This window comes from Phyllopteryx taeniolatus, chromosome 6, assembly GCF_024500385.1.
Source record: "Phyllopteryx taeniolatus isolate TA_2022b chromosome 6, UOR_Ptae_1.2, whole genome shotgun sequence".
Taxonomy (NCBI): Eukaryota; Metazoa; Chordata; class Actinopteri; order Syngnathiformes; family Syngnathidae; genus Phyllopteryx; species Phyllopteryx taeniolatus.
The window spans coordinates 4,490,991-4,507,862 of record NC_084507.1 but is presented as its reverse complement, the minus strand read 5'-3'; the positions used below and the strand labels follow the sequence as shown (position 1 = coordinate 4,507,862).

Sequence of the window (16,872 nt, the reverse complement as noted above, 5' to 3'; positions counted from 1 at the left end):
ATGACTAACAGAAATTTGAAAGAGGCTGTGCCTTCCGTAAGAAGAGAATAACAGGCATATTTTATCAGGCCCCAAAAATACCTATGTCTTCCCAATATCATTCATTCATTCATCCATCTTCTGTTCCGCTTACCCTCACAAGGGTCGCGGGTCCCAATATCATATTTAAGTATTTTCACCTAGGTCAGCTTGACACAACAACTGACTTAGCTTTATAGGGAGCCTGGAAGCAAATGAATTGTTTTAAAATACATAGAATAATGTGGGGAAGTGCCCTGAATTCACTGATTTATTTTGTTTGATTCTGGGAGTATAAGGGAATTGAACAATATTATTTTTACCACACGTAAATGCAGCATTATTCCTGTAACTTTACGTCATATTTTTGTCCCTGTGACATCCTTCTCTTGCGGTTATGTGAGGACCAAATGCACTGTGATCTGGTGCCAACAAGAGTGGTCACTGCACACAGTGAATGACAACGTGTGCTTAACGGGAACAGAAACATTTTCAGTCGGCATTCAGCGTTACCGCGTCGCTCTCTCTTATTGCTGGATGGAGGGGGTTGCCGCATATAAATGAGGCTCTCTGATGTAAACGGCAGGCTGACCGTGTGTCATGGATGAACTAATGCAGCGGTGGTGGGATGCATAACCTCATTTGGCGGGTTGTTGCTTGATTCAAATGCCTCTCTCCTAGAGTGGTCCTGACAATCTTCTCGGATTGGCTGGAACTGGAAATCTGTGTTTTTCAGTCAAACGCATTCAGTATTTGGATTCTGACATCACACTGGCGATAGAAACTAGGGCAGAGACTGCGTTGTTGTTGGTGGTTTGATCTGAGCGAATGTGGCCGATCGAGTCTCCGGTGTAACCTTCACGTTGCTCCCAGCCGCTGATGTCTGGACTTGGAGCTGTCCGCGGTTCTGAAGGTCGGAGTTGCTGGCTTGTTTGTCAGGAGAGCAGCAGACAGCCCACCTTACGGCGTGACTGAATTGAACGCTCCGTTTTTCTCTCAGTAACACAATGGGTAAGCTGGCGACTGTGACTATTTTAATATTTTATGCTCTGAATTCAATTTACTGCATACATGCATAGTTGCATGCACCCGTTGCAAACAGCTAGTTCATATGTTAATGTCTTATTATAACCCTCGAAACATGTAAACCTGTATATCCCCCCCAAAAAAAAAAAAAAAAAAAACGATTGCTCATGGGGAGTGTGGGTAATCCACATATTATACATATATGTACAATAATGTTGCAATTGTATTCCCCTCCTCCTCGCCGTGTCTCTGAGCTTCAAACAGGGGACATAAATATTCATGAAGTCTATTATTATTGCTGGCGTGCACACTAAAAATAGAAACTCATAAAAATGTAATTCACCACGTGCATCCAGCGTAGGAGCATGTGAATGTAGCAGCCTGCCTTATTTCCATCAGCAGCACATGCACTGCATCGCACTACAGTCAAGTGTCATGAAGACTTTGTGCTCTTGAAAGTGCCCCAAAAGCCCGATTTATTGGCAGAAAAAAATGAAATAAGTAAATAATAAACTAAGCTTAAAACAGTGTTGTATTTGTGTTTATGTAGCTAGGTAGGGCCTGTAACAAAAATGCTCTGGGAGTCTGTATACAATGCTACTCCTTTCAATTCATTATTCATTGGCTGAACAAGCACCATAAAGTGACTGCAGTTCCTACAGCTGTGGCAGTATTTTTTTTTTCTTTCTGGAGTGTATTAGCTACTATCCTTATTGATGATTGCAGCTCAGTCTGGGCGTGGTCCAGCCCGGAATGTTCCGAGAAGGGCTCCACTCCCTGAACAATGAGACTTTTAATGAAGTGCTCAGCTCACCTCAGTGCAGGTGAAGGAGAGTTACGGCAAGGCAATATGATACCTATGACAGCTCATTTAACGCCCCATCAATATTGCAGCATATGCCATCTCCACTCTTGACCTCACTTCTTTGTTCAATTATTTTTTGACTTCCTCACAAAGATGTCGCTCATCACATTTCTCTCTCACTATGTGATACCTATACTGGAAAATTCTAGCTCGCCTTCACTTTTTAAGTTACATTAATTCAGGACTGATGATAATTACGACATTGTCCTTTCAAAAAAATGTTGCATGAATGGTTATTACTTAAGAAATGTCAAAAGACAGATTTTCACCAAGACCATTGACGCATAGCTTGATTACAGTATATGCAAGTAAACTATACTCTGTAAATAAGTAAGTAAATATGCAACTATGTCTAAAATATTTATGAATTTATAATTGTTATAAAATAATATTTTTCCATATTGTTTTGTTTCAGTAGTCCCATAAAGCAACTGACGGTGCCTCTGCAAAATCTTGCCAAAAGTAAACAAATCAAAAGGGCAATGAATACATAAGCTCCCTTATACATCTAAATGAATGTTATTTATTTGATTTGACACTGCAACTGGCTCTCAATTTGATCACACAGTGAATTTCTTGTATGAGTACTGCTGATTCACCCTCAGCTCATTTGAAGTAATGTTGTAGTGCAGTTTATTGGCCACAAGGAGTTGCTCACTGCCCGCCGCTGCTTCTCATGCTAAAAAGTCAAGTAAAACGAACTTCAATGTGAAATATTAAAGACTATAAAAGAAGGAGCTTTGTTGTAGGTTGCAAACAAGCTTTCTTTTGTCATTGGACAAGTATATGGGTATGTTGTGGGGCTCATATCAATTTGAAACATTAGTGTTTTTAAAGAATCTGTCATTCAGAACAGCATTAGCTACTTTTGCCATTGTTACCTACATGCTTTAATCTAAGACAGCCTGAACAACAGTGGAGCGTGTTTAAATATTATTTTGGCATAGGATGTGTGTCGTTGTTCTGTGCCTCAGTAAATCTTCTATAGCTCATTTGTAGGGTATACAGTATATATTGTAGTGGTTGTTTTGTGTGGTAGTGCTTGGTTTTTAGCTTTCTATTTTTAGCTGCAGGTTCAATGACTCTGAAATGTGCAAACACAAGGAGAAATGGCCCTCCCTGAGGCCTGCAGCCCCCAACCCCCTTCCTGCACTCAGCCATGAAGAGTTAAGATGAAGGAGAGTGTGTGTGCGTGTGTGTGTGTGCCTGCCTGCCTGCCTGCATGTGTGTGTGCACATACGTATGCGCCCATATGTGTATGTATACAGTCATGTCCATTAGTGTCGGGGCAGTGATGCCATTACCATATGTTTGCTTCTGTGCACCACCACAGTGGATAAGAACGAAATGTGTAAAAGTGTCGTGTTTTAGCTTTAGTTCAAGGTGCAGAACAGAAATATTGGTTTAAAAATCTAGGAAATAAACAACAATTTTCATATACTATCCCCATTTTCAAAAGTTCAGATGTTACTAGGAAAACACATTTGTTGTAAACATTTGGTTTTCTTTCTTACGGTGGATGTTTTTGGGCAAAATCCAATCTGCTTTCCTGTTTTGTTTTGTTTACGTTTATGATTGATTATTATTATACATGTTGTGCAGCGGTGGAACGGTGGAGACTGGTCAACACATCTGTCTCACAGTTCTGAGGTCCGGGGTTCAAATCCCGGCCCTGCCTGTGTAGAGTTTGCATGTTCTCTTCGTGCCTGCGTGGGTTTTCAGGGTGTACCCCGCCTCTCGCCCGAAGATTGCTGTGATAGGCTCCAGCTCGCCTGCGACCCTAGTGAGGATATGGGGATAAGCGAAACGGAAGATGAATGAATGTTGTGCAGCATAAATTATGTACCCGTCCATCCATTTTCTATTCTGCTTCTTTTCATAAGTGTTGCGGGTGAGCTGAAGCCTATCCCAGTGAACTTTGGTAAGAAGCAGGATTTGTCTCCACATACACGTAAGGTATATAGACAATTATTTTACACCTATGGGCAATTTAGAGTCTTCAATATACCTAACCTCAAATGGAAAGATTTTTTTTTATTATATAATTGCAGCAACTTAGTTTTTTTTAGGAGCGAATACAGTATGTAGGTCATAATAATATTACCTATCATGGTAAGATTGCACTTCCCTTTTTAAAACATGAATGCTATTTTCACTGTTCGTCCTAATTTCTGAATCCTCGGATGATATTGAATGTATTCGTGGGTGAAATCAAAACAAGATAACACATAAGAATTATGTTTGTACTTAAGTTGAACGTGAACGTACCCACTTGTCTGTCACCTTTTCTTAGGTATTATTTCCACCCTGTATGATGTAATTACAACATGTCTGGTACTGTATATTGAGAGATTTCTTACTAAATGTGAGTGATGTGTCAGTGCTATTGAAATTGCTGAGACACAATTTTACAGATTAAAATCATTTTTTTTAGACAGACTGCCTCATTTGAGTTAATGTTCTCAGTTATACTCTTCAGTTCGTACATGCTTTGGAAAAAGTAGAATGTGGTTGATCAGCAAGGAAAACTGGCCCGGGTGACTCGTGGGTGTTAGCCGATGACTAATGTTTGACTGAAGAGCTCTCACCATGACCTCGGTTAAAGACGTACTCATGGCCTCACTGACTACACTCCACTGGGACAATTTGTAGCCTCTCAGCTTCCATTGTGTGTCAGTACAGTTATGTCCCATCTGTAACATTGATAGTTGGTCATAAATGCCACATGGGTCGATATCACAAAGGCTAGTGTGCGAGTGTCTGAGTTGAAAATACAACTTAAATAGTTCATCTTTGTTGATAGTTGCATTAAACAAGTAGCCACATCCATCCATCCAGCCTGCTGTATTCTTCCTTTATCTGCACATTTTTGTCAATGTTTCCATAGCTTTCATTTGGGTTTAATTTGCATAACTGGTACATGATAGGTTCCAAAGTCCTAGTGATATGTGTCCAAATACACATGCACAAGTGCAAATTTGAAGCGGTTGATTCCATTGTTCTTAGTGAATTTCGATCCTACAACAACCACACTCTGGCAAATTGCTGTTAAAGGTGGCATATTTTACCAAACCAACTTTTTTTTCTAGTATTTGGGATGTAATATTAACTCTACGAGGCCTCAGTAAACATGTGAAATCTAAAATAAAATCAACCAGGCATTACTGAGTTCCAGACGTCTTTCTGCCGAGAGGCCTGAAATCAGGTCGTTCGCATTTCTGGAGCTTATCTGCGTCACTAGCGAAGATCCCCGCCTTCTTCTTGGCTCCTGAGTCAGCACTGTCAACATAACAAACATGTGCTCTCACAAGTGGGTCTTCTACATGGAGGCAACCAAGCAGAGGAAATGGGGCGGTCTTAGCCAAATATGGACAAAGCGGATACAAAACTGGGTCAAACAGAAGTATTTTCTGGACACTCGTTTGACAAAAGCAAGGGGTTTTCTGAAATGAAATTGATACATTCATCCTCTGTCAATGTTAGCGAGTCACTCTATGGAGGTCTAATAGCCAAAATATGGGCGCTTTAATTTACGTTGAATTTACAGCACTACGGTACTGAATTTTATAATAATCGTAAAATACAGGTAAAAAGTCATCACTTGCATTTAAAAGAACAGTTAATTTAGTCATTTAACAATAACAGTAAATATCTAATGTAACAGCATAAAACAGCGTTTTGTAATTAATAGCTATAAATTCACAGTGGATTACAACAGTATCTTGCAGTATTTTTTAATTATTGTAAAACACTGTTAAATAGTCATCCCTCACAGGTAAATTAACACAGTCAATGCTCGGTTAACATGAAAAAAAAACAACAACCTGTAATTTGAAGGTATAAAACAGTTTAATAATAACTATTTCCTTTGTTTAACCAGTTAAGGCAATTGAGAACAGTTTCTCATTTAAAATGCTGACCTGGAGTCACTTTAGGGTTCAGTGTCTTGGCCAAGGACACTTCGACAGCAGACGCTGGTATTTGAACCCCTGACACTTTGGTCAGTGCAGGTGTGGCTCTACTAACTGAGCCACATTCACCCTGACCATTATTTTAGTCAAACTTCTCATGCTGCTCATTTTTTGATTGAGAAGCCGTGACTATCTTGACAGCTAAACCTCCTCGTCATCCTAACCAGAACAGGAACTCCAAGAGGACTTTTTGATATTAAACTCGCTGTCATGATTAACATGTATGGGCTGGGTCCTGGTTGAGATGCCATTCAGTCTCGAATTAGAAGCCCTCTAGTTTTTAATTTGTGGGATTTATAAGAATTTAAAGCAAAAACAGCTGCTTTTACAGATGGGCAGCCGTGTTCAAGTGGTTAGGCTCGTTGCCTGCCACCGTGGGGACCAAGTCACTGGCAAACAGAAGAATGTGATCAAAAAACAAAACAAACAAAAAAAATCCGTCAGCTTGACAGCGTGCAGCAATGGACCATTGACCCCCAACATTCCCCGGGACCCACAGCTGTGGTCTCCTTGAGGAAAACACCAATATCTTCTGAGTGTACAACATACATTATACTTTCCTGTATTGTTGATGTATCGGCACACAGTATTTGGGCATTACAGGAATCCTCTGGGAAGACCACTGCACATTACATACAGATGCTATTTGATCACTGATGCCAAGTCAGCTTCAAAACATGGGCAGCTCAGATAGCGGGAGAGGCAGCATTCAAGTCCGGCTCGCACTAATAACAGTAATGCACTGACTCAGCACTGAGACTTTTAAGACGGGTGATTTGGTCTTTGTGTGTGTGTGTGTGTGTGTGTGTGCCTGCGCGTGTGTGTCTGTGCGGTGGAATTCTAGCTGTTGGGCAGTTCACTGGCCGACTGGCCTGTCAATCATTTGCCTTTCTCCTCGTCTTTACGGACACACTTCAAAATAAGTTAATGTTGACTAGATGTGGTCACCTGTACCAGACATACAGTCACATTACACTGTACCAGAAGGTAAAGGCCTTGTGTGTGTGCGTGCGTACGTGTGTGTGTGTGTGCATAGTGATCAGGGCTGCTGTCTGCTCTTGGATTTATGAGGCTAATGTGGTGAGCTGGCTGCTGCGGCTGCAAAGTAGAGCAGATAAAGGCACGGCATCACATAGTAGTAAAAACCTCCATCTCTCTAGTCTTTGGAGCGTTTAACAAAAGGAACACGTTTCTATTCTTTTCCATTTGTCATAGTAAAGAATATTAACTGCAATTGCATTGCATGCCACCCCTCATGTATACAGTATACTGCACCTTTATTAACTAATCTCTGCAATCAATTTTCATGTTCAGGTTATTTGCTGATGCAGTATGTGAATCAGAAAAGTGAGTTTAATAATAACTTGATACAACTTAGTAAAAGAGAGAGAGCGAGAGAGAGAGAGAGAGAGAGAGAAAAAACAGCCCTCGCCACATGCCGATCAAGCAAGGTTAAGCTATGGTGAGAGATGTACAGAAGACTCACAAACGCAAAATGTCAAAAACTAATAAAAAGAAAGCTTTTCAATTGTGTGTAAGGCTGCTGCATGTGTACAATAAATCATCTTTCACCTCATCAACACAAACTGTCAATACTTGAATTTTGTTTCTGTGGAGTGAAAACCTTGGATTTAGATTTTAAGAGTAATTAGTCACATGTGACTTTAGTCAATGATATTTTGGATTTGAAAAGTTTTTCACCCATGGTATGCCTTTGTTTTTTGAACTATTTACGTAGCATACATTCCCAAATTAGCGGCCCAGTGGACGACTGGTTAAAGCGTCTGCCTCACAGTTCTGATGACCGGGGTTCAATCCCTGGCCACGCCTGTGTGGAGTTTGCATGTTCTCCCCGTGCCTGCGTGGGTTTTCTCCGGGCACTCTGGTTTCCTCCCATATCCCAAAAACATGCATGGTAGGTTAATTGAAGACTCTAAATTAGCCATAAGTGTGAATGTGAGTGCAAATGGCTCTTTGTTTCTATGTGCCCTGCAATTGGCTGGCAACCAGTTCAGAGTGTACCCCACCTCTTGCCCGATGATAGCTGGGATAGGCTCCAGCACTTCCGCGACCCTTGTAAGGATAGGCGGCTCAGAAAATGGATGGATGGATGGATGGATGGATGGATGGATGGACATTCACAAATTACTCCATGACACCTCATCATCGACAATATAAAATACAGTGAGTGAATAGAAAAAATTCTACAGTCTTGTTCAAATGCCAAGTTTACAGTATGTGATACAAAAAAAATTAGACCAAGATGTATCATTCATCATTCCACCATTAATGCACTGTGTAACCTGAAAAACTCAACTGGAAAAAATGCATTGAGGTGAAGTAAAAATAAGCAACTGAGATATGATTGCAGAAGTGTGCACACCCTCTTATTACTGGGAATGTTCTCTGATTAACCCCCAATAAAGTTTGGATGTTCTAGTAGGCTTTTCTTGACATTTTGTAGTCACCTCTGACAGCACAAGCCATGGTCCACGACATCAGAAGGATCTCATTGTTCAAAGATATCAGTCAGGATAAGAGTACACAAGAATTGCCAAGGTATTAACTATACCACCATGGAACACAATGACAATGTCTTCAAGTGGAGAAAATATGACACAACAGTGAACTAGATGTTTTCTCATAATTTATGAAAAAGATGAGAACAAAACTGGTCTGACAAAAATCTGACAGCTACATTGAAGGAGTTGCAGGAATTCTAGGCAACTGGTGGCTGTTTAGTACATGTGACAACAATCTCCCGTCTTCTTCATATATCTGGGCTGTAGGGTAGGGTCGTAAGCCTTAGCTTACGAAGAAAAATATCCAAGCTGGGCTACATTTCACCAAAACACACTTGAAATCTCCCAAATGTATGTGCAAAAATGTGTTATGATCTGATGAAGCCAAGGTTGTACTTTTTGGCCATGATTCCAAAAGGTATATTCAGGCCTAACACATGGCTCATCACCAAAAGAACACCATACCAACAGTGAAGCATGGTGGTGGCAGAATCATGTTTTTTCCAGCTGTTTTTCTTCATCTGGGACTGGGCCTTAGTCAAATAGAGGGAATTATGAAAATTCCAAATGCCAGTCAGTGTTAAACCTTCAGGCTTATGCTAGAAAGAAAAAAAAATGTCAGGAAAAGCTTGCTAGAACAAAGACAATTTGTTTTGGGTAATTCAGAGGCAGTTGAAATGGTGTCAGGTGTGATCTGACTCCCATTTAACATGAATTTGAATGTTATTGGTTAATTCTTAACACAGTCACATCCGTAGTTATAAGATGGTGTGCATACTTGTGAAACCACTTTATCTCAGATATTTTGTTTTACTTACTTTACTTTTTTTTCAATTACGTTGTACAGGAAAAAGTTTTGAAATGAATTGTCTTCTTCTCATTATTTTTACATGATAAAGACCTGGCATTTGAACTTGGGTGTGTAGACTTTTTATATCTACTGCCCATTATTTCCTACGCCACTAACATTTACCCTTTTCCGTCCTGTAGGTGATGTGGGTATGCAACTTGTGCCGAAAACAACAAGAAATCCTCACCAAATCGGGGGCATGGTTTTATGGCTCGGTGCCTGCTCAAGTGCGGGCTGTGTTTGAAGGTGGGCCACAGGGGAAGAAGGCTAAACTACAGCACCCGTCGCTGTACCCTTACCAGGGAGCCTCAGGGGACTTGACACCAACATCAGACAGAAGCAGACGTCACGGCGGACTCCTGCCCAGGCAGGTGTCCCTCGACAACGGCTCGCTGAGGCACTCTGGACATGGCGATGCACCCATAGACAGGTTAGTTTTTGAATGCAGTGGATGGATGAATGACAAGTGCATACAGTATGCATGTGGTACCATACAATATGTCCTTAAGGTCTGTTTAAGAGTTGTTTTTGTTAGATATATTCAAAGTGAATAAGGTAAACTATACTATACAGCTGCTTCATGGATCTGTCTGGCTGAAAGAACAGAAGACTCAACACAAGCGCTGATGTGTGTGACTGTTGTATAGGTTGGCACTGAGCAATTATTCAAGCTGTCTCTCCTTGCAAGCCAGTCAAGACACTACATATAAAACTGCTTGTACATGGACCCCATGAGGCCTACAAAGGCAAAACAGACACAGATACTATATCTCTCAGCAATTCTTCGACAGCTATCCACCCAACCCACTTACCCACACCAGAAAACATATGTAGGAAAACAGCTATGGTGGGCTGCTGCCAGAACAAGTATGAAAGTTTTCTGTCTATTTATTTATTTTTGTTTTTTCTTCTGGAAAGGTCACGGATATCTACCCGTTTTTCTGTTTCAACCATGTTGGCCAGTTTAAGTTTTCACAAGGCTTTAGGGATTATACTTCATTGCAATTTTTGGGGCTATAAAATTGAGAAATGGTGTGATGACTGTGCAGAATACATTTTCGTATTTCATGTGCGCTAAATAATTCCTTCCAGAGAAACGCTGCCATGCTGTGCTTGCAGGGATGTTAATTTAGTTTCATGTCTTGATATTGGCACCATGTAAGGCAGTTTACGTCCACATGGTGGATCCTTACTCTTTCTTCTCCCTAAGGGAATTACTGTATTTGCTTTCAGGTATCATTCTAGAGCAGGTGTGTCCAACTCATTTTTGTCGCGGGCCACATTTTAGTCATGGTTTCCCTCAGAGGGCCGTTGACTGTGAAACCATATAACTGTTTAGCCACCTCATAATACTATTACATACACACAACAAATTGATGGATACCTAGTTTTGAAATCAGAATTCAATGGTAATACTTTGTTCAACTTAGTTACTTTAAACAGAAAATGCTTGCAATAGCTCAACAATACTATTTGCTATATATGAGAATTTGAGCAAGAATCATCTGTGTCAACTTTGATTTGATATGTATATCTGTGTCAACTTTGATTTGATATATATATATATATATATATATATACACAATTTATGAGCCGCTTATCCTCACAAGGGTGCTGGAGCCTATCCAAGCTATCATCGGGCAGGAGGCGGGGTACACCCTGAATTCGTTGCCAGCCAATCGCAGTGCACATACAAACAAACAACTATGATGACACATTCACACTCACATTCACACCTACGGGCAATTTAGAGTCTTCAATTAACCTACTGTGCATGTTTTTTGGATGTGGGAGGAAACCGGAGTGCCCGGAGAAAACCCACGCAGACACAGGGAGGACATACAAACTCCACACAGGCGGGGCCGGGGATTGAACCCCGGTCCGCAGAACTGTGAGGCAGACACTCTAACCAGTTGGTCACCGTGCCGCCATATATATATATATATATATATATATATATATATATATATATATATATATATATATATATATATATATATATATATATATATAAATATGTATATATATATACACACACACACACACACACACACACACACGCACACACACAGACCCTTTCCAAAAAAACTTAGTATAGCATGGAAAAGTTTATTTATTTCCATAATTCTACTCAAAAAGTTAAACTTTCATAGATTATAGAATCAGGGCCCACAATTTAAACAATTTCAAGTATTTATTTGTTTATCTTTACATAATTTGGGCTTCCAGCTTGTTAAACCCATGAAATCAGGAATTCAAAAAATTTGAACGCAGACTTGATGACTGGCCAGAAGACCATCATTGATACCCTCCATAGGATGGGTAAACCACAAAAGTTCAGAGCAAAGCAGGCTGGCTGTTCACAGAGTGTTGTGTCCAAGCATATCAATGGAAAGTCTAGTGGAAGGACAAACTGTGGCAGGAAAAGATGCACCAGAAAACATCGTATGATGAAAGTACAGCATGTTTAACTACAACTGGTTAACGTTTGGAGGAGAAATGGGACTGCACATCACGCTAAAAACACCATACGAACAGTGAAGTTCGGAGGTGGGAACATGATGGTGTGGGGCTGCTTTTCAGCAAATGGTACTGGTAAATTTCACATTGTTGAAGGAAGGATCAATGGGCAAATGTACCGAAACATTCTTGACAAAAATCTGCTTCCATCGACGAGGAGGATGAAAATGAAACGAGGGTAGACATTTCAGCAGGCTCATGATCCAAAACATACTGCCAAGGAAACTCTCAATAGGTTTCAAAGAAAAAAAATAAAGCTGCTAGAATGGCCCAGTCAATCACCTGACTTGAATCCAATGGAAAATGTATGGAAAGAACTGAAACTAAAGGTCCATAGAAGAAGCCCACGGAACATTCAAGATTTGAAGACTGCTTGTGTGGAGGATTGGGCCAAAATCACACCAGAGCAATGCATGCGACTACTTTCTCCACACAGGAGGCGTCCTGAAGTCATTGCAAACAAAGGCTTTTGTACAAAGTATTAAATAAATACCAGTTGGCACGTTCAATACCTTTTCCCTGTGTCATTTCACATTATTACACACAACTTAATTTCTGATCTTATTTGTTTACTTTCGTTTTATGTATGGATGACTTGGGTTGTTCCCAACGTGGTGAAATTTTCATGTCAATAGCACCTTTGTAAATATATTTAACACATTCACTGCCATTGACGGCTTCAGAAATCAAATATCCATGTTAACTGGGAGTGCTGGCAGTGATTGAGGGGTGCTAATATTGCTGCACATGTTGTTATCATTTTTTGTCCTTGAAATTACAATATCTAAGTTGAAAAAAATATTATCTTCTTTAAATTACTTTGGATTGATTAAGTTTGGTACATTTCCATTAAAAAAATTGAAGTGTGACAATAATGGTGAACACGACTCTATATACAACCCCAATTCCAATGAAGTTGGGATGTTGTGTTAAACATAAATAAAAACAGAATAGAATGATTTGCAAATCATGTTCAACCTATATTTAATTGAATACACTACAAAGACAAGATATTTAATGTTCAAACTGATAAACTTTATTGTAAACTATTAGCAAATAATCATGAACTTAGAATTTTATGGCTGCAACACATTCCAAAAAAGCTGGGACAGGGTCATGTTTACCATCACCTTTTCTTTTAACGACATTCAATAAACGTTTGGGAACTGAGGACACTAATTGTTGAAGCTTTGTAGGTAGAATTCTTTCACATTCTTGCTTGATGTACAGTTTCAGCTGTTCAACAGTCTAGGGTCTCCATTGTTGTATTTCACGCTTCATAATGCGCCACACATTTTCAATGGACTGCAGGCAGGCCAGTCTAGAACCTGTACTCTTTTACTACGAAGCCACGCTGTTGTAACACATGCAGAATGTGGTTTGGCATTGTCTTGCTGCAATAAGCAGGGGTGTCCATGAAAAAGACGTTGCTTGGATGGCAGCATATGACTCGTTGGACCACATAACACTTTTCCACTTTGCATCACTCCATCTAAGATGACCTTGGGCCCAGAGAAGCTGGCGGCGTTTCTGGGTGTTGTTGATAAATGGCTTTTGCTTTGCATAGTAGAGTTTCAAGTTGCACTTCCGGATGTAGCGCCTATCTGTATTTACTGACATTGGTTTTCTGAAGTGTTCCTGAGCCCATGTGGTGATATCCTTTACACATTTATGTCGGTTTTTGATACAGTGCCGCCTGAGGGATCAAAGGTCACAGGCATTCAATGTTGGTTTTGGGCCTTGCCGGTTACATGCAGTGATTTCTCCAGATTCTCTGAACCTTTTGATGATATTATGAACCGTAGATGATGAAAACCCTAAATTCCTTGCAATTGTACATTGAGGAACATTGTCCTTAAACTGTTTGACTATTTTCTCTTGCACTTGTTCACAAAGAGGTGAACCTCACCCCATCTTTGCTTGTGAATGACTGAGCAATTCAGGGAAGCTCCTTTTATCCCCAATCATGGCACCCACCTGTTCCGAATTAGCCTTCTCACCTGTGGGATGTTCCAAACAGGTGTTTGATGAGCATTCCTCAACGTTCTCAGTCTTTTTTGCCACCTGTCCCAGCTTTTTTGGAACGTGTTGCAGTCATATAATTCAGAGTTAATGATTATTTGCTAAAAACAATAAAGTTTATCAGTTTGAACATTAAATATCTTGTCTTTGTAGTGTATTCAATTAAATATAGGTTGAACATGATTTGCAAATCATTGTATTCTGTTTTTATTTATGTTCAACACAATGTTCGAACTTCATTGGAATTGGGGTTGTAAGATGTGTGAGTGTGTGTGTGTCTATAGATAGATAGATAGATAGATAGATAGATAGATAATAGATAGATAGATAGATAGATAGATAGATAGATAGATAGATAGATAGATAGATAGATAGATAGATAGATAGGCGGCACGGTGGACGACTGGTTAGAGCGTCAGCCTCACAGTTCTGAGGACCCGGGTTCAATCCCCGGCCCCGCCTGTGTGGAGTTTGCATGTTCTCCCCGTGCTGCATGGGTTTTCTCCGGGCACTCCGGTTTCCTCCCACATCCCAAAAACATGCATGAATTGGAGACTCTAAATTGCCCGTAGGTGTGAATGTTAGTGTGACTGGTTGTTTGTTTGTATGTGCCCTGCGATTGGCTGGCAACCAGTTCAGGGTGTACCCCGCCTCCTGCCCGATGATAGCTGGGATAGGCTCCAGCACGCCCGCGACCCTAGTGAGGAGAAGCGGCTCAGAAAATGGATGGATGGATATACATATATTATAACCCCCTTTTCTATCTTGAAACAATTGCCGACACCCAGACAATACGCCTTGGGCGACTGCCCATATCGGCCATATCAAAAACCGCCCCTGCACGTGAGCAATTTAATGCCAGTCAGTGAGAATCATCTCACCATGTTTTTTTTCTCACCATCATATGTTGTGCAAATGTTAAAGGTTGACTTTTTACTTTTTACTTTTTTTGGGAATAATTATAATGGCCATTGTATTAATATTGGTGCCTGCAATACAATTTAATTTCAATATCTCCTGTTTGTTTTATGTTAGATTTCCATCCTTGACAACAAACCGGACTGGAGACTTCTTTTTCATGGTTACATTCATTGAACTTGGTCATGGAAAGTAATTCCATTTCATTAAAAAGAATAACTGTGGCACGGTGAACCTCTGGTGAGCACATCTGCCTCACAGTTCTGAGGTTGTGGGTTCAAATCCAGGCTCCGGTCTTCCTGTGTGTAGTTTGCATCTTCTCCCTAACCTGCATGTGTGGGTTATCTCTGGCTACTCCAGCTTCCAAAAACACATTCCAAAAACATGCATGGTAGGTGAACTGAAGACTCTTAAATTGTCTGTTGTGTGAATTTTACCTGGATTATGGTTAAAGTAAAACCAAACAGATTTAAAAAATGTCCTATACATTTGACACATCACAGAATAGAATCTTGTTCACAAGCCGGACAATGAATGAATTAATTAAAAAAATCGCAAAGTATGTGAAATCAGGCTTCAAAATGGTCAATAATTGAGATGTTCTTTCAGCTTCCAGATGCTGAGGTGCCTTCTTTTATGGCTCCTAAGCGGGGGGAAGTCGTGCAGTAATCTTTTGTGCCTTTATGACATCACTAGCCAAGTAATGCGTTACTCCTTAAACCATAGTAATCAGATTACAGTTACTTGTATATTCTACTGGGCGTTGCCGTATATCAGTGATGTGACACGTTTCAATTTAAAATTAACAAATACTGACAGTTGCCACTAGGTTGCAGTAGAGGGTTACTGTATCATGTCAATGATGTGACACGTTTCAATTTAAAATTAACACATACAGACAGTTGCCACTAGGTTACAGTAGAGAGTAACATGAGGCATCTAATGGAACAAGACATCTTTCACTGACAGTGCATGTCATATGTTTAGATAGACTCAGACTTTTTTTTCTTTACAAATAATAAAACACACTATTATTAACTATTCCTCACTCAAAGGCAAACAAAAAACCTGTATATTATGAAACAAAGGCGAAAGGTAAAGAAACGGAGCTTTGAGGCATTCTGGGAGGTCACGTTCTCCCGTCTGTGGGACAAGCGATAATATGATTGGAGACAAGCGGTCAGTCAACACTGGACGAAGGGGAGACGCTCGTGTTTTCAAGGTGTCACTATTTTGACTTTGTCTCAGCTAAAGATGAAATTATTGAAGTTCATTGTACATGCTGTGCTGTCGACAAAGTGTGATATAGCTTGGAAAGCATTACGCCAGTTTTGAAGAAACGTTTCGAGTTGCACGTTTACATTGAAGCTTAAAGAGAAAGTCCCATCCGTAGATGTGGACCTTAGGTAGCTGCATGGCTAATACGACTCAAAGCTAGTGGGGGCAAAGTGTCAGCGCATTCCATGTTTGTGAACGGCAGGAAAATTTAAAAAAAGGTTATATATATATATATATATATATATATATATATATATATATATATATATATATATATATATATATATATATATTTAAAAAAAATAACTTTATTAAACATTATTGTTGAAAATGCACTTCCAATAAAGTATTGGCAAAACCATAATAATTTGAGGCGGAGTTGTCGGCATCTGCTGAATGTTACTCATGAAGTTACTTGTAATCTAACTTTGTTACTTTTAAAATCAAGTCATCAGTAAAGTAACCAATTTACTTTTTCATGTTAACTGTGGCAACACTGGCAGGGAGTAGAATTCCCATTGATGGACATTACACACCCTCTCAAAGGCCGCAGAGAAGCAGCCGTGCCGCCGGGACAACTTTCACTCCTTGGAAATTCAGCGGGACAACGCGGTTCTGTGGCCACTGAAGTGTGGAACATAAGTGGCCATATAGCGCGACACGCTATACCTTGGATTACTTTTTTCCCTCCTCCTCCTCCTCCTCGCCCCACGACGTGTGGCCAGCAATTGTGAGGCTGACTGCCCTTACGCTGTTGCGTCAGACCTCCGGCGGCTACGCTTACCACTGTCGGGCTGGAAAGGGGCCACGGGGATGGCCAATTGCATGCTAAACTGGTAGTAATGGGTCAGGTTATAATGAATGAGGAAGCGGGAATTCCGC

The 16,872-nt window shown here is 40.3% G+C and overlaps 1 protein-coding gene across 24 annotated transcripts in view; it reads left to right on the top strand.

Moving 5' to 3' along the window:
- The window catches only part of rims2a (regulating synaptic membrane exocytosis 2a), a 173,029-nt gene that overhangs the window by 45,121 nt on the left and 111,036 nt on the right, over nt 1-16,872 (top strand). For 23 of the 24 annotated variants that reach the window (XM_061776514.1, XM_061776509.1, XM_061776521.1 and 20 more), the window contains one exon: nt 9,393-9,682. In XM_061776514.1, coding sequence (XP_061632498.1) covers nt 9,393-9,682 — 290 coding nt within the window. Of the gene's footprint in view, nt 1-519; nt 1,030-9,392; nt 9,683-16,872 lie in introns of those variants that run through there. The other variant, XM_061776522.1, reaches the window with a different exon arrangement.